At 40.9% G+C, this 21,414-nt stretch overlaps 1 protein-coding gene across 15 annotated transcripts in view; it reads right to left on the bottom strand.

The window, feature by feature from the left end:
* Window positions 1-21,414, bottom strand: part of SIPA1L2 (signal induced proliferation associated 1 like 2) — a 212,841-nt gene that overhangs the window by 45,586 nt on the left and 145,841 nt on the right. For all 15 annotated transcript variants that reach the window (XM_072755961.1, XM_072755966.1, XM_072755970.1 and 12 more), the window contains exons 9-10: window positions 16,628-17,204; window positions 12,765-13,039 (exon numbers count right to left, since the gene is read on the bottom strand). In XM_072755961.1, coding sequence (XP_072612062.1) covers window positions 12,765-13,039; window positions 16,628-17,204 — 852 coding nt within the window. The remainder of the gene's footprint in view (window positions 1-12,764; window positions 13,040-16,627; window positions 17,205-21,414) is intronic.

Genomic DNA, 21,414 nt, shown 5'->3' with positions numbered 1-21,414 from the left:
TGTCACAGTCAAGAGGAAACATGAGTGCCCATCCTGTCAAAGTGGGGTTCTTAGTTACCATAGTCACTCTCTTAAACTAGCATTATTACAGTCCCCCAGACGCTACCCGCTGGGATGCCCTCTCACGTACTCAAGTGACCAGTCAGGAACGTAAGACCTGTTAGCCTCAAACTGTGGTTTATGCCAGACATTTCTCAAGTTTCTCATTAATTACACAGCACAAATAATACTATCAACTTGACCAGAGTTAGTCTGTGAAACTAACCTGTGCAGTATGGCAAGGACGCAGGAGACAAGGTTAAGTTTTAAATCTGAGCACCAGGGCAAATCATCTCAGTTTACCGTGTTGGTAAAGCCAGTGCCTTTCCCGGACGTTCCAGAGTCAATATAAAAACTTGCTAATATTCTACATCCCACCCATCTCACCCTCTCCGAGACATCTACTAGAGGAAGGTGTGGTTCTTTAAAAAAGAGACTTCGATTCTCAAGATGGTAGAGGAACACTTCAGCCTCTTTTCAAAATCATTATATAAGAACGAAGAGAACAAGAAACAAACTTGACCATCTACCAAATTTGAGACAACTGAAACTCTAAACCACAGCAATCACAGATGGAAGGCAAATGGAATAGTGCTGATGGTTCAGCAGAGCAGAGGAAGGCAAAACCCAAGGGTGTGCAGAGGGAGACAAGGAGAAATGAGACCATTCCCTTGGCATGACCCTGAGCACGCCCAGGGACAGGAAGTTCCAGGCACTCAGTGCAGGAGATAAAAGTGAAAGAGAAGGCTTCAGAGGAAGGGGTGGTTTAGAAAAGAGACAACCAAAAGAATTTTGAACCTGGGCACCGTGAGCACCACACAGCACCGGGTCCAGTCACATGCTAACCACTCCTGCCTCTAAAGGGCAAGAACAATGGTCCAGGGAACTCCACCTAAAGGATCCAAACTCCAGTCACAGAGGACAGCATGGCCAAAAACAAAAGGTTAAGCAGAAGTCTCACTGGAAAATGAGACCTAGAGTCATTTCTCCTTCCTTCAAACCTAGCTTCAGAATGCTGATCACCCCACAAAGACAAACAGAATCTTCCTCTAGAGAAAAGACAATGAAATGGAATGAGATGTAAGCCATCCAATCACTCTGCAGTGAGGCTCACCAACCATTTCCTTACAGAAAAAGGAACTTTTGAAATTGAAAAACATGATAGCTAAAATTCAAACTAAAAAGTCCACAAAGACTAAGCTAAATTGACGAGCTCTACTGTTACAGGAGAACAAGCATATGGAAATTAAAGCTCAATCTAAGAAGTCTAAAGTCTACCTAACAGAAGTACCAGAAAGAAGGGAAAGGGAAAAACATGGGGACGAGATTAAGAAACAATACGGGAAAATCTCCAGAACTAAAAGATTCATAAAAACCAGAGTAAAGGGCAGCCTGGGTGGCTCAGCGGTTTGGCGCTGCCCTTGGCCCAGGGTGTGATCCTGGAGACCTGGGATCGGGTCCTGTGTCGGGCTCCCTGTGTGGAGCCTGCTTCTCCCTCTGCCTGTGTCTCTGACTCTCTCTCTGTCTCTCTCATGAGTAAATTAAAAAAAAAAAAAAAAAAAGAGTAAAAAGTCCACAGACTGCCCAATGCAATGAATGAAGACAGGTCTACATCAAGAGACACATACGTACATACGTAGCATGGGAAGAAATGTTTGGAGGTGATGGGTACATTTATGGTGATTAGGGTGATGGTTTCATGGGCATGGGCATGGTTTCATGGGAGATAAGTATCTCCAAACTCACTAAGCTTTGTGCATTAGATGCGTGTACCTTTGTTATGTCACTCATTCTTCAATAAGGTTTTTTTCAGACATCATGTGGAACTTGAACTCTTGGGTTACAGAAGAGATCCTGAGCTTCTCGCAGGACAGGAAGGTGGGGCTGGCCTCACAAAAAGGGCCAAGGCATAGAACAGCTTCATTTTTCTCAACAACAATCCTGGATGAAAGTTGCTTCCTACCCGTCAACCCAACAGTACTTGGGATCTTGGGATGAAGAGACAGGTAGGACTAGAACAACAGCCTGCTTCCCAGCTTGGGAAACCAAACAGATAGTTGGTGCTACCCTCTGAGAACAGAAGTAGACTGAATAACCCGTCCAAAAAAGATACTCACACCTGTTTTGTTAAACTTTTACTTCATCTTTTAACTCTCCTTTCCCCAAAGCAAAATTAATCTCTTACCTAGGTGAGTTTAAATTACCCTGAATTTCAGAAATGGGTTAGCTAAATGATTGGTCAAATCCGATAAGCCCAAATTTATACTGGATCACATGGCTATTATTATTATTATTATTACAATTATTATTTTATAAAATGTCAAGGTTCTCCAACTTTCACTCATGGACTTGTACTGTTTCCAAGTGTTTTTCTCATTAACTAGATGACACATCTCCTGGGACTACTGATTCATCCATGACCAACAACCTAATTCAAAGTCATGAAGGTGGGACAGGAGAGTAATATCAGAATATGGATAAAACCTACTACTCTTGTCTTCTACCCAACCTGGTGCTCTAAGGAAGTCACTGGATATTCAAATGAACCCCCAGGCTTTGGTCTCAAAGCTTGCAGTTACCCGAAGAGTACAGGTTAGGGAATCCTCAAAGGAAGGAGACCTACCCAGGTTACAGGTCCTGGGGTTGTATGTGAATGGAAGGAACATGAAACCTTGAATCTTGTGGACCAAAGGGCAAAGGGTATTTCCAGTGCGTGTCTGGGCTCCAACTTTACTGGGCTAGGCTTAAAAGGAAGAAAAAGCAAAGACAAGACAGATGATAGAGGTGTGTGGAATATTTAATTCATGCTCATAGATTGTAGCCTTTAATAAGACATTGTAATTTAGCTTAAATCTGTAAGGAAAAACATTATATAAATGCATAATCATGAGTAATATTTTAGAGAGTGATGACAAAAACGTGTGTGAATGCATGAGGTCGAGGGGAGACTCGGTGGAATTATTTTATTTTCAACCTCTTGCACAAAGTCATATGTAAATGATCTACTTAATAGTAAAAACAAGCATTCTCTGGCTCTAATAAAGATCAGCTTTTTTCAAAAGAATGGCTTTATGTGAAAATCAAAATTAATTTTGTTAGTATGTGACACTTCTATGGCAACTACTCTTATAAACTAGGTTTCTGCTTTGTTTACTTCTAGGACTCAATCATCGAATAAAACCCGCTAATTTTAACATTCCAGCAAACCTAGTCAAATATAGTTCTGTTCTAAGAAATGTCTGGAAGGACAAGTATAGAAAATTCAACCAATTTTTAGGGAAATAAGGAGTGGTCTAAAATAAGAATTGCCAATTAACCTACAGCAGAGGTCCTCCAGCAGCAGCAGCGAGTCTGAGAAACTCATCCCCACCCGCACCTGTCTCTGCACACTCCTCTTTGTCTCCATGGATAGCTACAGTGCAAGGACATCAGGTGAGAAATCTCCGCTCCTCGGGAGAGAGCATCAAGCCTGGTGCTGCCCTGAAGGAGCACATGGTAAAGATTTCTGACCACTAGGTAAAGACCAAAGAAACTCAAAGTGACCAAATGCCAAAACACCTAGCCCAAAAAGACATTCCCCCAAAGAGTGAACTGCTAATGTTGTGTATAACTGAACATTTTTAAAGAAAGCCTTTAGCTTCCTTGCATTAGTGTACAAATTCAGACTGCACAGAAAAATGCTCTCAGCTTCCTTTTGACATACATCAAATCAAGTCCACAGACATGAACTGTGTGTCTCTAGCTTCTAGCACACTTTTCACAGTTTGCTTGCCCAAAGAAGACATTCAAAGACGTTAGAGAAGGCTGTGGGGACACTTCCATGTAAGCATATGGATTTCCTCTTTGCTCAATACCAAATGAATCTGTCACCTACTTATGCTTCTAATTAACATGCCAGGTAGAGATCAATATACACTCTGGTTCAGGGTTAAAAATACATATAATTCTTAACATGGCTTGTCTAGCCAATAATTTCTCCGGGTCTACTACTACTCTGTAGTATTAGAAGGAAGGCAAAACATTCTGTAGACCAAAGTGGTCATAAAAATGTGCTCACTGAACGTGCAATATTACAGAAAACTATAAAACTGACAAGCAGGTTCATTTGTTGGCGCCCTCAGAGCATCTTACATTTTATTGCTTTACTCTGCAAAACACTACTACTTGTCCCTCTGAACTTAGCCTGGTAGACTTTCTGGGATGGCTATTCCTGGACAAGGGACACTCGTTAACTTCACTGTACCCTCACTGATCAGCGTTCTCCCTGCTTCAAGCTGCCTGAAGACGTTTCCTACGAGTAGGGTTCTAGAGCAACACAGAGATGGTTCCTGCTCTGGGTCACCATTACAGGCACCCGCCTACACTGCCAAGCACTGTACTTATGCATCATCCCTAACTAGAGAGACACTCTGCAAGGTCCCCAAGTGGGCATTTGCTCTCCCAAGACCAACTTCTTTAAAATGACACCACTGGTTTCCTGGAAGAACGCCCCGTTAGCCATCAATCATTTGAGTATTTGAAAGTAGAATCACCACTGGCTGGGCTGAAGTTCTGAAGGATCCCTATTACCTTCGAGCCTGACCATCAGGGCCATCAAGGATGGCTCCACCCAGCCAGGCCATAGCAGTTTTCTCTACCCATCCCCAGCAGGGACCCTCCCCAGGAATCACACTGTTCTGCATTAAAGAGACAGTTTGGGCTCTTGGCTCAAAACCCAGAGCTGTCAACGTGTAGCTTAGAAACAGCACACTCTCTTTAGATCCATGTTAAATCATAGGAAGTGTATAAGCTTTCCGAAGTGTTGGCTTCACAAGAAATAAGTCAGTTACAAATAGATACTACTGTTTTTCCCATTGATAAAACAGAAGAAGCTAATATTAAATAAAGACTGAGAGGTGCCTAAATGTTCATGAAAGTTCTTTCTAGATAATATGTAGATTTCTAGAACTATGGAATAGTAAAGCTCATTTAACAAGCAGAATTGCCGAAAATTTTGGAGCTGTAAGATTCCCTTTATGTGCCTTCACTTATAGAACAATTCATCATTATCCTGTTCCTTTTTCTTTCCATCTTACATAAAAGTAGGACACATGAGTTTAAGCCACTTCAAAACTAAGAAGGGGGAAGAATTCTAACAGATGACAAATAGGGAAAATGCTTTTGAAGGGTGGCAAAATGAAACCAAAAACCTAGAAGACTGAGAAGACTGAAAGAAACAAGTTATATTTTACCAAAAAAAAAAAAAAAAAAAAAAAAAAGAATAAGAAAGAAAGAAACAAGAAAAAGGCAGTTACATAAGTTCACTCCTGGACCTGTACGGGGTAAGCAGTGGACCGTGCAGCAAGGGCTTAATCACATAATCGTGACTTGCATTTACTGTACTTTGAAACTGCCTATTGGTTTTATTTTTCTTGGCTGCATCACAGAGAACCTTTAACTGAACCCAATAATCTAACATAAAGCCTTACAACATACTGCAATGCTTATTCTTGACTTCCAATCCCCCGCTCACCTTGTGTGGCACTTCCCAGTTTTCCAGACACATCATAGCATTTCAGTTTCACAAAAATGTCTGAAGTAATACAAAGGAAATCTCCCACTTTCAGAAGAAGGCTCAGACAGGTTGGAAAACCCACACAGCCAATCAGGGACAGGTTCACACCAGAACCCGGACTCCTAGCTCAGCACTCATTCCAAAACACTTCATCATCCCCCTCAGAAAACTGTCAGAATAGTAATGTGGCCCACATCATGTCACAGTTTCCAGGAGGAGCTAAGAGCATCTTTGGGAACAAAGGCAGATAGATCCCCTCAAATGAACTACCTGCTTCTTTTATATTATGCACTTTGTAAAAGAACCTTTTTATAGCCCTAGGGATTGAAGTAATCACTGATATTTTAATCATTTTAATGTCTGTTATGCTAATAGCCTGCTAATAGCTAAAAGACTCTTTCCAAATCATCCAACAAGGTGACAGGGGTAATTGATGCTCATTCACTTAAATCACAAACTCTTTCTTTCTGTTGCATAGAAAAAATCAAAAGCTTCCAATGGGGAGATAACCACACAGAGTAACTTACTGTAAAGGTTAGGGCAGTGTCATATATGAAATAGGTACTACATGAAACATTAATGCACTCTTCTACGTATTTCCTTAATTTATACAGAAATAGACATCTAGGCAATACATAGAAAAAGACCTATCTAGACCATAAACCTACTTGACCAAGCCCTTTGAATAAAGGTCAAATTGAAAGGGTGTGTCCCCTACTAAATGGGAAGTAAGGCTATATGGAATTGAATAATTCATCAGCTTGCACCCCTCTCCTGCCTCACCAGACACAGGCAACTGAGTCTTCACCTACTGTGTACTCAGTACATCATTCAACTTAAAACAAGGGCTCAGAAAGTTCTTCAGGAAGCCAACATCCTTCCTTTTTTTTTTTTTCCTTAGGAAGCTTGAGACCAGGAACAACGTTTTATTGTGGTACATCCTTCAAAGTTAAACACAGAAGATTTGATGCCTGATTTTTGAGGAATGTATTTCCATGAAAAAGAAGACCCACTGGCTGTCCATTATTCTTGCACAGTGTACTTGTCCTTTGTTATGCATGCACCTATTTGTCACCCTCTGTGCTCATGTTACAATGTCACTGGCATCACAACATTTCAAACTGCTAAAAAAACAAAAAACAAAACAAAACAAAAACACAGGCACACCAAAAGTGTCAATTATTGACTGGAGAGGGTGAAGCATTTTCTGTACTGATCTACTAAGTATCAAGTAATACATTATTGCTATAGTTTGAGAAATACACTTCTGTTGGGAAGACCTCTATTTTAGAATGCCAAGTAGAAAAAAAAAAAAAAGACTTCAGGGAAATAAGGATGACATCTTTCCTTGTCATTCCCCCCACTTCAGTATCTAGCAAAGTTTGTGGCACAAAGCAGCTAAGGGTGAAAGAAAAGATGGAATGAGTAAACGCAAGGCCACCACCTTTTTGTTACTTCTGTAATGCAAAGCTCTTACTTCAAGGGGGGAGAGAAAAATCTGAACTTCAAGTTGGAGGGATGGGGCAGAGGATGCAGAATCTCTCAGTTTACACTGAAAATTCATTCCTAGAGGGCACCCATAAGACAATACTAAATGTGGAGCACCTGGGTGGCTCAGTGGTTGAGCATCTGCCTTGGGCTCAGGCTGTGATCCCAGGGTCCTGGGATCCAGCCCCATGTCAGGCTCCCTGCTCAGCGGGGAGTCTGCTTCTCCCTTTCCCTCTCCTCTGTCCCTCCCCACTGCTTATGCTCTTTCTCACTATCTTTCTCACTCAAATAAATAAGTAAAATCTTTAAAAAAAGTACCAAATGTAACTGATTTTTCTTACCCACACAAATAAGTTGGAATTCTATTCTAAAAACCACAAAGGTCAAGATCTCAACTCACCATCTACACTATATATTTTTATCTCTATCTCCCCAAACTGCTAACATGAAAAAAACTGAGTTTTCCTTCTTAGTTCTATTTCTACATCTTCTTGTGGGTACTTCAGGGAGTGGAATGGTCTGGCAACCAGCAGCACAGCAGAAAATGTAAAGCTTCCATTTATAGAATGAGCTTAAATTAAAATAAATTTATAAAATGAGCATAAAGCTTCAGAAGAATGATGAGAGAATAACAATTTAGGTTCAAGACGACATGAGACAATTTCCACTGTTTCACATTATATAGAAAAATATGCCTGGGATGGTATGCCAACAAAGTATGAAAAATCGCCCCAAACAGAAGCGCCATAGCAAGGAATTTCATTTCCACGTTTATTGGACATATTTACTGCATCACTCACATTGTATAACAACTCATGCATAATTCTGATGAGTTGTTATTGCCTTTATATCGGGCTTTTAAATTGATGTGCTTGCCTTAAAATGACAGTGATAGAGTGTCAGTCACCTTTGAAGGCTAGGAGCTGGGGCAATGTGATCCCTTGCAAAACCAAGTTAGAGCTTAATGAAGCATCTTCAGCCAAGTCTTCTTCATCTCTGCCACAGAGATGTCTGCTTGGGAAATAACCCCCCTCTCTTTAAAACCTCATTTTCATTTGAAGAGTGCTATTCCCCAACTGCTTCTTGCCACTCATTCCCCGTCTATGTGAATTTGCTCCCGGTCTAACCCCAGCACGACATCAGTTAATAAGCATTCCCGAAGGGATCCTCCTCATTCAGTATACTCTGGATCTCCACAAGGGAAAGGGAAAACGGATCTGCCTTCCTTTCAAGCTGAGGGACAGCCGAATTACCATCACCTCGAGGCTGGAGAACAGGACTTCAAAATGTTGGGGGAGCTTTTGATAAATACTTTCCCAACTAAAGACTTCATTTAATCCAGCAGCTTCTGAGTCATGAGCAAACACCTCCTGACCTGTGAACAATCAGAATTAAGTCTATTAGCGGACAGGCCTATCCTACTGCTGATGGCAACAGACAGGCTGGAGGCGAGTCATTCCCCACTAAGGTCCTGCTGGAGAAAATCCAGCTGATCAATGGCAAAAATGAATCGGAGCATTTTTCACTCTATCATTCGTGATGCTGACAAAGACTGAAGTATCTTTGCCATTCACTGATTTGTCTGTTTTTGTAGTCCTATGGGTCTTACATTAGAGATCAACACACACGTGCGCACAAACACATCCACGTGCACACACGCGCACACATAGACGTGTGCGCCCACAGGCACACACACATGCATCTAAATTAACGTCTTCTTTTTTCTGCCCCTCCCTGACAAGCACTCTGAACAGTGTGTGAAAAAGATGGCAGTAATTATCCATGCCACAAATCACACATGTAGCTTTAGCTTGCGGAAGATCCTTGTGTATTTTGCTAAGGAGAAATGGCACTAAGCGATGTTTCACTTACAAGTTTTGTACTTTAATTTTTTAAATGAGCGAAGGGGCTATCCATTTCCCCTATTATGCCCCCCTGCCCACCCATCCCAAAACTGTTCCTTAAAAAAATCTACTAACATAGAGGCTAAACTTGCTGGAGCACAGATGAAATTTAAAATGACGTTTCATCCTTGTTTTGCGGTCTGAAGCAAAGGGCTGTTACTGCAAGGATCACTTCTTGTTACGCGAAGCCGCCTGACAACAGCAAGTACTTTGATCAGGGAGCCCAGGCAGTTACAGGCAGAACACGAATCCCAAACTAACAAAAATATGGACTTAAAAACTGAGATTCAAATTCCCACAAAATTGGAAGACTGGATGGAAAGAATCTGAAATAACAAACACGAGGCTTTAAACCTTCGTGACTTGCAGAAATGGGGGCGAGGGGCAGGCGGGGTGTCACTACCAGGTAAACAGCTCATTCTGACCCTGACTAAGGTAAAAATACATGAGACAGTGATTCCAGATTAATCAGGAGAGAAGTCTGTATCTTCAGGAAATGACATTAATGAGACTCTGAGGAAACAAAGACAAAATCTGTAAATACCTTGAAGAGCTTTAATAAAAACATTTGCATTTAAAACAAAGAATTCATTATGTGCAGACCAAGGCAGAAAACATGTCCTTGAATAGAAAAGTAACAGCCAGAACTTTTATTTTTATTTTTTTATTTTTTAATTATTTTTTTTAAGATTTTATTTATTCATGAGAGAGACACACACACACAGAGAAGCAGAGACACAGTCAGAGGGAGAAGCAGGCTCCATGTAGGGAGCCTGATGTGGGACTCGATCCCGGGTCTCCAGGATCACATCCCGGGGCTGAAGGCAGGCGCTAAACTGCTGTACCACCGGGGCTGCCCCAGCCGGAACTTTTAAATGGTAGTGTTTGTTTGTTTGTTTGTTTGAGCGGAGAAATAATTCAGTACTTCTCAGGAAATTATATTCTTCTAAATCATACATTCTAAATACCAAACATAATAACTTCAACATCTTCATTAACCAGAGCTCTTGAAAAGTTAAAAAAAAATTCTACTGAGCAACAGGAGGTCAGAATTATAAATAGGTAAGAAATGTCATTTTTTAAAAATATATTTCATTTGTCAGAGAGAAAGAGAAAGGGATCAAGAGAGAGATCGAGAGAGCGAGCAAACAAGTAGGGGAAGCAGCAGGCAAAGAGAGAAGCAGGATTCCTGCTGAGCAAGGAGTCTAATGCGGGACTTGTTACCAGGACCCCAAGACCATGACCTGAGCTGAAGGCAGATGCTTAACTGACTGAGCTACCCAGGTTTCCCAAGAAATGTCATTTTTTAGCTCAAAAGGTGAATATGGCAACTTTTTCTGTCTAACTCCATAGCAGTAATCAACCTCTAAGACAGATACTTACCAGATTTATAAATCTGTATTTCCATCAAAAGAAGAAAAATTTTTATATGGAAAAATTTCTGGCAACTGGCTTAAATTTTATTTTAAAACACTTCACTTACACAATATTGTGGTTTCAAAGGTCTAAAGACTTGCCTTTTATTATTTCCAAGTCTAATTTTTAATAAAATAGTTTGTCTTTGATTTCTTTGCACTCATACTACTATGTGTGATTCGGGGGATTCTCAGAAAGCAAATAGACTGAACAGGACAGAACCTGGCAAGGCAACAAGAAGCATCCTGGATATTTCCCGTGACATACACCTGCTACTCTCAAGAAGAATTTCAGCTCATTAGAACTTTATTTTATAAAACTACTGGGTAGATATAGGAAACAAACCCACAGGAAGTCAGGCAGGTAACAAGTGGTAAGAAGTTTATTTTATTTTATTTTTGTTTTTATTTTTTTTAAGTAGTAAGAAATTTAACAGAAACAGACTTTTGCAAAGTCTGCATGCTAACCAGGAAGGAAGGTATACAGTATGCCTCTGGTCTGTGTTCTAAAAAAGGCCATGGTTTAGGGCTGATCTAGCCAAAAAATGGTAGCCACTAGCCACAGGTGGCTATGTAAATCAACTGAAATGAAAAATTTGCTTTCTTAGTAGCACTAGCTCAAGTGTGTGATAAGTGCATGTGGCTAGTGGCCATTCTTTCAGAGAGTGCAGATATGGAACATGATCATCGCAGAAGCTGCAGTTGGACAGCGCTGGTTCACAGAATGAAGTAAGGACACAAAGTACAAAGAATGATCTCAGTTACCATGGAAGTACATCCAGAAAGTGGGCAGTCATCTTGCTATCTTGGAATAATAAGAATTTCTTTTAGAAAATGAAAAAACTCACACAAATATCCTAAATTTTTAAAATTTTTTTAGTAACTAAAATGTGTGCAGTTCTGATCATGCTATGTGCTTTATATGTATCATTCTTACTTAATCTTTATAAAAATAGTCTGAGGGGACTTGATGGGATGATCACTGGGTGTTATACTGTATGTTGGCAAATCGAACTTCAATAAATAAAAAGGAAAAAATAAATAAAAAAAATAAAAGAAGTCTGAGATAGGCAATATTTTAATTCACATCTCATGGAGAGACAGTAAGGCTTAGAGAGAGCATGGGCATGACCCAAAATCACACTGCTAAGGCCTGGATTCCAAGCATGCCTATCTCTCAAAAGCCAGAGCCTGGAAGGAGGCCTGTAGGAACTCCTTTTGAGCTAGGGAGAGAATGCACACTGGCTTCTACTACCAGGCACTCTACAGCATAACAGAGGGCCACAGCCAGATGGATGGCTCATTCTTAATTGGCTTTTGTTCCCCTTTTGGCCTAAGATCTTGATGTTGAGCACAATTATTTTCTATTAACAGTGGAACACTACTGGGGCACCTGGGTGGCTTCATGGGTTAAGCATCTACCTTCACCTCAGATCATGATCCCAGGGTCCTGGTCTGGAGCCCTGCATCATGCTCCCTGCTCAGCATGGAGTCTTCTTGTTTCTCTCTTTCTACCTTTCTCCTCTCCTCTCTCTCTCTCAATCAAAAAAAAAAAAAAAAAAAAAGGAAAATATCTCCCACTAATTCCATTCTCTTCCTACTCTCCACCCATCCACCTCTGAGCTTCTTTGCATAGGATTCTCGTGATGGCTTACAAGAATGTCCTACACCAGTTCAACTAGAATGGAGAAGTCATTTCACAGAGTGTATCTCATGGTCCACCACTCCTTCTGACATACAGTACTGATCTCTTACGTATCCTGTTAATAATCATTGAGCTTGCCTTATAGAAAGGAACTCTAGCAGTGCAGAGTATTTAACTTGCTAAGGGTGGAGCCATGATAAAGAATATTTCCTCTTAGGGAATATTAGGTGGCTCAGCGGTTAAGCGCCTGCCTTCAGCTCAGGGCGTGATCCTGGAGTCCCAGGATCGAGTCCCACATCAGACTCCCTGCATGGAGCCTGCTTCTCCTTCTGCCTATGTCTCTGCCTCTCTCTCTGTGTCTCTCATGAATAAATAAATAAAATCTTAAAAAATAAAAAGAATATTTCCTCTTAGACATGAATCTCAGCAGTCCAGGTGAACCAAGCAGAGTGCTCTTGCTCCTTAGTTTGGAAGATCTCAGCTTTTACATGGTCAATGTCCCTAGAAATTGCTTAGAAAATTGTAATTGATCATTTATTATACACTAATAACTTTTTTAAAGCTTTCTTTAAATCGCTCTAATGGTTGATGTCCAAATGACTTTGGCTAAAGATGCATCTGACAGCATCTTCTGCGGATCCTGTGGGAGCAGCCAGGACAGCACTTGCTACAGAGGCCAAGAAGGGGGCGAGCCCTGTACAGGGCCTCCCATGCCTTACCTCCGGGGTGAGCCATCATCGTGGGGCTGGATAATGACCACCTTCACAGTCACGGAAGTTCGGAGCAGGTCAATCATCTGCTCATGGGTCAGGGTGGCCACAGCCACTTTGCAGATCTCCACGAGGCGGCTCCCTTGGCGGAGGCCAGCCTTCCAGGCAAAGCCAAAAGGTTCCACGTCGGCAACAATGCCTTCAAAATTGACGTGGAAGCCAAGCTGGCCCAGCCCGTTCCTCCTCAGGGTCATTTCCACGGTCTCGCAGCCTCTCGTTACTATCTGAAGGGGAAGGAGATCGTGAGACACCGCAGTGGAGCACCTCCCCTACCAACCCTCACTACCCCCAACCGCCATCCCAAGGTAGAGATGCACACACAGGCCTCCCAGCCCTGTCCTCCAACAGTCCAGGTGACATGCCAAGGACATCACAATACCAAGTTCACCATAATTAACTATGGCATTGGACGCAAAACAGCAAAAGTATAAATAAACAGTGGCTTTACCTTCAAAGGCAAATATACTACTGATACAGATGTCCTGCTTTTTCTTAGAAGCCATTGACCCCAGAGGTCATGAGCTTTAGACAGGTTCTGATAACTCCTTCCTCCCCTTCCCTATGTCAGCTGACTTAGGTCTTTTTTTTTGACTTGGGTCTTAAGCATATAAACCCCATGGTTCTAGATGGACTGCAGCAATGGGAAAACACAGACTCTTTCGAAACCATGACAAGTTTCACCCATTAAACACTAAAAACTATTAAACAATTTCATCCAACTTAAAAAATGGCCTATAAGCCTTCCAAGCTAACACTCAGAGGGCCGCTCCCAGGAGGTCACAGCAGAAGTCAGAATGTTAGAAGTGCAAGTGCTCTCTGGGGATATCCTGGTCTGTACTCCGGGAAGCTGTCTCCTGGGGGTGGACTGCCTCTGCTTTCCTGGCGGGGGTGGGGGCAGGGGGGTGGGGTGATTTAATTCAAATGTGGGCAGGCCTCCCAGGCTCCCTGGCATCTGCCGACAAGGGCAGTGTGCAGGATGGCACTCTTGCAGGCAGCAGAGACCTCCTGCACCTGTGTGGCCACCTCTTCTTCACCTCTGGGATCCATCCTTTGGGGGCCAAGGGGAACCCCAAACACAAGCAGCTTCAGTGCTCTGACCTTACCCCAAGAGCGTGCGTCTACAGCTGTATCACAAAAAGGAACATGGAAGAAAGGTCTGTGTCCCTCGCAGTGCACTAAAGCACTGATAATTAGTTAATGCCACCCTCAAAAGTGCTTACTGAGAGTAACTTACATGCACAGAAAGAAAAAACATGGGCTCATTAAATGTCATTTGATGACTAAGGCATTACTTATTTGTGGGAAATTTAAAGTCAGGAAGTATCATACCCATAATCCCCTAAAGCACAGAGCTAATGTATAAAGTTGCAGTTTAAGAAATGCTGCATTTCCATGAAATACGCTTGGAATACACAGATTCCTATTTAATAAGAATTACAAGTGTAAGTACAGCTGCAGGACTGGGCTGGGTTCAGTGTATGTCCACTATGTCTGTTTCCATGGTTACCCACAGGGGCACACATGTGGCCTATCCCATCAATGTCCCATAGACACACAGGACAGTTGGCAGCTCAGGAAAAATGGGGCAAGGTATTATTGGTGTTAGTGTTGAAGTTTTCAAAGATTGAGGCTTGCAAAGTTATGAACTGAACTAATTGGAAATTGTTGGAAAAATACTTTTGTAATATGTACAACCTGAATAGAATTTTCCTTTCTTTTCAACTTTGTTTCAACTATACTCTCCTACCAAAAGTCTGCATATGTATGACGTATGCCTTGCCTTCTTTCCAATATTAATGCAATTTTCAGTTGAAATTTAACATCTATGTATCAGACTAAAGAGTGAACAGTCAATCCTTTCCTAAGACCTATGTGTCTCTCCTGCTTATTTCTTCCAAATACCTGCTACCTGCCCTACTTTTGTTTTTTGCTATCTCTTTATCCCTTCTGTTCCTTGCTTCTTAACATTTGGAAAGGGTAAAGGATCAGTTATTTGGAGTTCCTTACATACTCACATGGACTCAATAATCATAGGAGAATGGTGGCTTCTTATCCATGTACCTACCCAGGGCTGGCCACATAATTGGTGGGGCCCAGTGCAAAATAAAAATGCAGGGCCCCTGGGCAAAGACTAGAATTTCAAGATGGTGACAGCAGAGCACTCAACCAAGCAGGGGCTCTTCTGAGAGTAGGTCCCTGAGAATGGGTCACAGATTGCACACGAATATCCCTTAAGGGGTAAGCTCATTCCTCCTGGGTCTCTACCTACATAATAGACACCTTCAATTTCAGTTTCCACCACTATTAAATGCACACTGAATCTACCGCCTGCCGACTAGCACTCGTTCCCCAAATCTGCACTATGAATGCAGCATCCTCTTTCTTTGCATTTCTGTTGCTACTACCCTGTACCAATCTTATGTTCTAATCCTTCAAAACTGTCTGTGGGTTGGTTTGTGTCCAAAATCTCCTGCTGCAAGTCATCTTAGACACACAATACATTTCCTCTAACATAATCCAGACATTAGGCAACTCCATCACATTAGCCATACCACTGCTTTTCTAGGAAAATGGTAGAACAGAATCCCCAAGACAGTGAATGGGTAAGGACCTATGAAATGTGCATTTTAGTGATTGGTGAAGTGGTGTTTATTTGTGTTGTATTTTCAGGAGCACAGATTGTAATGACTAAGTGGATTTCTTAAAAAGAAGTATTTATGACATTATCAAAAGCATAGTGTGTCCTGAAACTCACAAAGATAATTCAATTCTCCAGACACATAAACTAATCACATAATCATCCCCAAATCACATCTATGTTTATGCACATACACTCAATAATACTATTGAACACACTGAGGTCTGTTCCTGTAAATAGTGTCTACAAATAATTACATTATTTCTCCAAGGCTAGCAGATACTGACTTGATTGTATTGTCTCTAATACGTGGTCTCAAATAACAAAGGGGAGATTAATATTTAGTGGGAGGAAATGGGACAGGAAATGGGTATAAGTTCTTTTTTCATGATCCACAATTGACTAAATCTTTTCTAAAAACTGAAATGTCCATCCCCTTGGGGGGAGATTTAAATATGAGAAATTCTTTTGTCAAAGTGCATTTGGGTTCTTACAGTATATTTGATTTATTTTTATAACTGGCTTGACAGACAAACTAAAATCTGGATCTTTCTGTGTGAAAATCAGGATCAGAAATTTTAACTGTTACACACTGTGGATATCATTTAGGAGTTCTGTACTAAAAATAATATTTAAGAAAAATGTTTTATGACTGATTTTTCTTAAAGTTTCAAAGGGTAATTCTATAAAACTTGATGAAGAAACTGTGGCTAGAGATTAATAATATATTGAATCTGGTAGACTAAAGGAAAATGCCTGCTGTATAAACACACACAGAATTGAAGTTGCAAAGAGGACACAGTCATTCATAGGGCCAATGGCAACTGTATGCCCATTAATCTCCCCTAGATGAGTATGGACATGGCAGTCTCTACACACAGACATATTATCTAGACATTTTTTTCTTTCAGATACTATAAAAATACATCCTGATGTTCCCTTTTGGAAGTTGTCTAACTTTTCCTTTCCAAATGGTTTGTAACAGGTGCTTCTCTACCACTCATATTTAGCAACTGCTCAAATGGACACAGTATTCAGAATTAAGCCCTATAGCCACATGAAATAATAATTCATTCTCTAGGTGCCAAAATCGTGGTACAATTTCCACAGTGAAGCCCATTATGAACCTGTTATTAAAGACCTAGGATGGTAGAAACACAAAACCTGTACTTACTCCTAATCGCTGGACAATTTCCCTGATGTCTTCAGCACAGTTATCCACTGAGGACAAAAGGATACATTCCCCTCTCTCGTAAAACACTTTGATACTCATTAATCCAGATGTCCACCCAATGACGTCCCTGCAGGAACAGTTAAATACAACGTTCTTGGAATCCTTTTCAATCAACATTATGAATTCATTGGAAATCCCAAGAAGACATTCAATGTCAGCAGACTGGCCAAAGTCCCGAGCTATTACATGCCACATGATTGCTCCGACACTGAACAGATGGGCATCCTTCCTTGGCTTTACTTTCTCCTTTTTCTTTGCACCCAGTGTAATGAAGCTGAATTTCACAGAGGTATCCACAGTGGCGGTCGTGACAAAGTTCTCCGCCAGATCCTTCAAGTACTCTTGCCTTGTTCGAGTGGCCATCGCTCGAAACTTTTCTGATTTATGGGCTGCGTTTTCTGCATTGATTACTTTGGCTAAAAGGAAGTCCCGAAATACTGCTGACTTTGGAAAAGTTACTCCTTTGGGAATTGGTGGACCAAAAGGTGGCACATCTTTTGATCTAGAAACTCCAACACTGAGAAAGAAAAATAGGAAACAAAATGAGCTGTAATTCCATAATATTTGCCTTCAGAAATGTGACATATACCATACAACTCATGCCATCTACTTTGTAGCTTTTTGTCATACTAATTTCTGGATATCCAGTGTTTGTTTGCTTGTTTGTTTTTCAAACTTAGTAGATGCAGGGTGTTATAGGTGGAGTTACGTCTCCTTAAAATTTGTATTGAACCCAAGTAATTTGGAATGTATCTGTACTTGTAGATAGGGCCACAAAGCCTTATTTTTGATTAGGTCAAAATGAGGTCATTAGGCTCCAATCCAATCTAACTGGTGTCCTTTTAAAAGGAGATTTGGACACAAAGAGAGACACCAGGAGCACACGTTCATAGAAGAAAGACCACTGGAGGACCCAACAAGAAGGCAACTATCTATAAGCCAAAGAGAGGCCCCTGGAGAAGCCAAATCTCCCAACACCTTAATCCTGGACTTCTAGATTCCAGAACTCTAAGAAATAAATATCAGTTGTTTAAAACCAACCTGCTTGTAGGTACTTTGTCACGGCTGCCCCAGCTGACTTAGATAGAGGGTAATGCATCAACAGTGGGAAGGGAAACCCAGAGTTTCAGAGGAAACTCAGCATCAGTACTAATCTCATGTCTGCCTACACTGATATTTTCTACACTGAAATAAAGGAAGTGATCTATACTTCATCTTCATTGTTACTGAAAATTTTGAACATGGTGAACAAAGGAATGAAATAATTCTGTCCAAATTTGTTCTGTTAGGTGTGGGCTCCTCTTCTGGAAAGTGGCTGGTTAGATTCTTAAAAAGAACAGTCTCCAGATCTCTCTCACCTTTGCTTTAATCTGCACACTCTTCAGGAGAGTGAGTCACTTCTGGGGAGCTGGGCAGACTGTCTGCATGGAGCTGTAGCTGGTATGAAAGGGGAGGGAAAGGCTGATTCTCTTTGGGACAGAGGCACCTAATTCATTCAGGGATGGCAGTGAATACACTAAATCAGACAGTGATAGGGCATACTTGACTGTGTCCACAAAGAAAGGCCTTAAAAACGCTATAGAGGCTGAAGTATCTTTGCGACCCACCTCATCCTTGACTCATTTTCCTCTTGCTACTACCCTGAGAGTGGACATTCTAGACTGAGTAGGAATTAATTTGTCCTCACATTTTAACCTTCAGAGACTGTCACAAAGCTACCTGTCTGGACTTGTGATTATGCTAACCACATATTGTTGCTTCTCCTTTACACTAGTCAGTGAGCTCCCATGGCCTATCTGCACACTGGGACCTGCCATCCCAGTAAACTCATGTTATCATCTCCCTGAAATTGTTTCTTCTTCAGCACAAAGTCCTGAAAGAACTGTACTCACAGAAGGCTCAGGTGGCGCAATCTCATGTGACACTTTGCAGGATTACTTTTTTGTACCTTGTTCTATGGATCTCAAGCTACTTGGACTACCTGTAGGCATTTAAGCCAGCCAAAGCATCAGGGAAAACTTTTTATATCTAACTGTGTTCCAAAAAAAGATCTCACTGTAGAGCTCCATAGTGGATAAAGGGAAGTATCTTATAAAAGGGCAATTGTTTTAAAAAAAAGGCAATTGTTTTTGCCCCAAATTACTGACCCTAATATCTAACTGGAAGTTCTCTCTACCACATACAGTATATTAACTTCTTGATCAACTAAAATCCTGGGCATCTCAGATCCAAATTGTACATAAAAAGTATCCAGAATTCAGGTCTAGCTATTCCAGGATCACTATGATATTATGGAATGGAGATCAATTAGAGATTGCTGGTTACAGAAGTATATATAATTCTTTCAAACAAGAGTTGAGGTCAGAGGAATATTCCTTGGCTAGATTTAGATGATTTTCAATGGGTTGAAGCAAGAATGTATTTCAGAATTTCTTTCTTTTGTGTTTATTTTAAAGATTTTATTTATTTATTTGAGAGAGAGTGAGCATACTCACGCATGAGCAGGACTGGACAGGGGAGGAAAGGGAGAAAGAGAATCTCAAGCAGACTCCCCACTGAGCACAGAGCCTGTAATGGGCCTCAATCCCATGACTCTGAGATCATGGCCTGAGCAGAAATCAAGAGTTGGATGATTTAACCAACTGAGCCACCCAGGTGTTCCTCAGAATCTTATTTTACCCAAATAACTTGATGGTATATCTAAAGATAAGACCCTCCACTGAAAGCAGCAACACAGAAATGAGCATTCCCTGATATACAAATTAAAGGGTTTGGGGAGAACAAAGTGATGAGCAGATGCCATGCCCTGTTTGGGATGCCAGCTCTACTGCCTGCTGAGAGGCTCTGAGCTAGCAAGTTAATCCCTCCATGTCTCAGTTTCCTCATCTGTAACATGGAGAATGAGTGCCATTCTCAAAAGGCCATGGTGAGCATGAAACCAAGTAATGCAGGTAAAGCTATTATTATGCAAACTATTTTATCATTATTACTATCACAAACAATCACTATTTTAGTCATTGATTTAACACTATCATCTAATTTTTGTCCAGAGGGACTACATATTAGATTTTCTAAAGAGGAAGCCATCACTCTCGGTAGATACCATCTCACACTTAATCAACAGCTACCGAACCTACATAGCAAGAAGTTTACTCATTAAGTTACCATGGGATGCATTTTGCAAAGAGTTTATCTTGGAAAGTATACAAACACATAAATCCCTCAAGGTTAGCTCTGCAATAGCTATTGCTAGTAAAATTAAAGCATCTTGTCTAAAGAAAGAGGCAATTAGTTAAGTTTGCTTTTTTAAGATTTCAGAGTACATGGAGCTTTGGAGATGCTACCTCATTGTCTCTCCCCAGGCTCTAGTAGACCCAGCCTCCCTTCTTGGGAACTCTGCTGCATCTGTGGGAGGTGCCTTAGACTACCTTTCTAAAGTGAGAGCATGCCTTTCTACCTTTCTAGACTTGCCAGTCGCGACAGTTCTTATAGGAGAAAGTCACCTCAACTGACAGTGAGTCTAGACTATGGATCTACACTAAGCAGTCCTGTAGGTCCTCATCAGTCAGAATGTGCCAACCACTCAACACGTGCACAAAGCTCATCAGAGAAACAGTATTTGTGGGGGTTCCCTGAGGTGCATGTGATTTATTTAGTCTTCTTCAAGATGTATCCATGGGTTAAGACATAGCAATTTAGAGAATAGTAGACCTGGACTATATTTTATCATTTCCTTGGAAATGATTTTAATGAATTTATTTTGTCTCCGGTGTGTTTTGAGGAATGGCATATGGAAGAGCCCTATAAGGTGTTTTTGGAAAATCTAAGCACTGTACCTTATTCCATGTGACAGAGTTAATATGGCTTCATAAAATGTTATGGAATTGATTTGACTATAGTATTCAAGAAGATTATTACTGAGTCATTGTGGGATACTCATGAAGTTTTTAAGCATGATCAGTACAAATGTTTATGAGGCACTTCCCAAAATTCGAGGCACGCTACTGACTTCATATTTGAATCTCATTAGCAAATGGTAATTTAATGATAACAACGTGGTTTCTTAAAGACCAATGACTCCATAGTCGAATGATTTGCACAATGCTACCATCTATCATAGAATACAGTACACAATCTACTTTGTTTAAAGGTAAGATCTACATCTAGTCCAATACTGGTTTCAATATCCCTCCCTAGTAATTTTATTAAAACCAGAAAATCTGAGACAAGTGAAAATAGACATTACTGATAACTTTTAAGATTTTTGGTGCTCATGAACCATCTCCTGACATCAGTATAAACTATAAGGGAAAGTAATTAAAAATACTTGATTTGACCTAAAAACAGCAGCCAATAAAATAACACCAAATTCCATAAAGCCTTAGGCTTAAGTTTCCAATCCATTAGGAAGGTTCATTTAAGATTTTTCTTCATAATTACCATTCATTGGGTGAGATCTCAGAAGAATAATCCAACTTACCATGTTTGTACCAACGTCAATCTGTTTTACAGCATGGATGTTATGGTTTTTGTTTCTTTTCTTTTTTATCTCATTTTTTGAAAGTAGTTCTGAGCATTCAGGCCAGTGGTCTTTACCCAGATGTGACTAAGGAATCACCGTGGGAGGGAAACTCACCGATGCTCAGGCCAACTACAAGTCTGATATTAGCACACTGTACCTCAGTAGGGTGGGAGAATGACCGCATTTAACGAGCTGTGAGGCAACA

Source organism: Vulpes vulpes, chromosome 4, assembly GCF_048418805.1.
Source record: "Vulpes vulpes isolate BD-2025 chromosome 4, VulVul3, whole genome shotgun sequence".
NCBI classification, from domain to species: Eukaryota; Metazoa; Chordata; class Mammalia; order Carnivora; family Canidae; genus Vulpes; species Vulpes vulpes.
The sequence above is the reverse complement of the archived record's forward strand: the minus strand, read 5'-3'. Positions and strand labels throughout refer to the sequence as shown.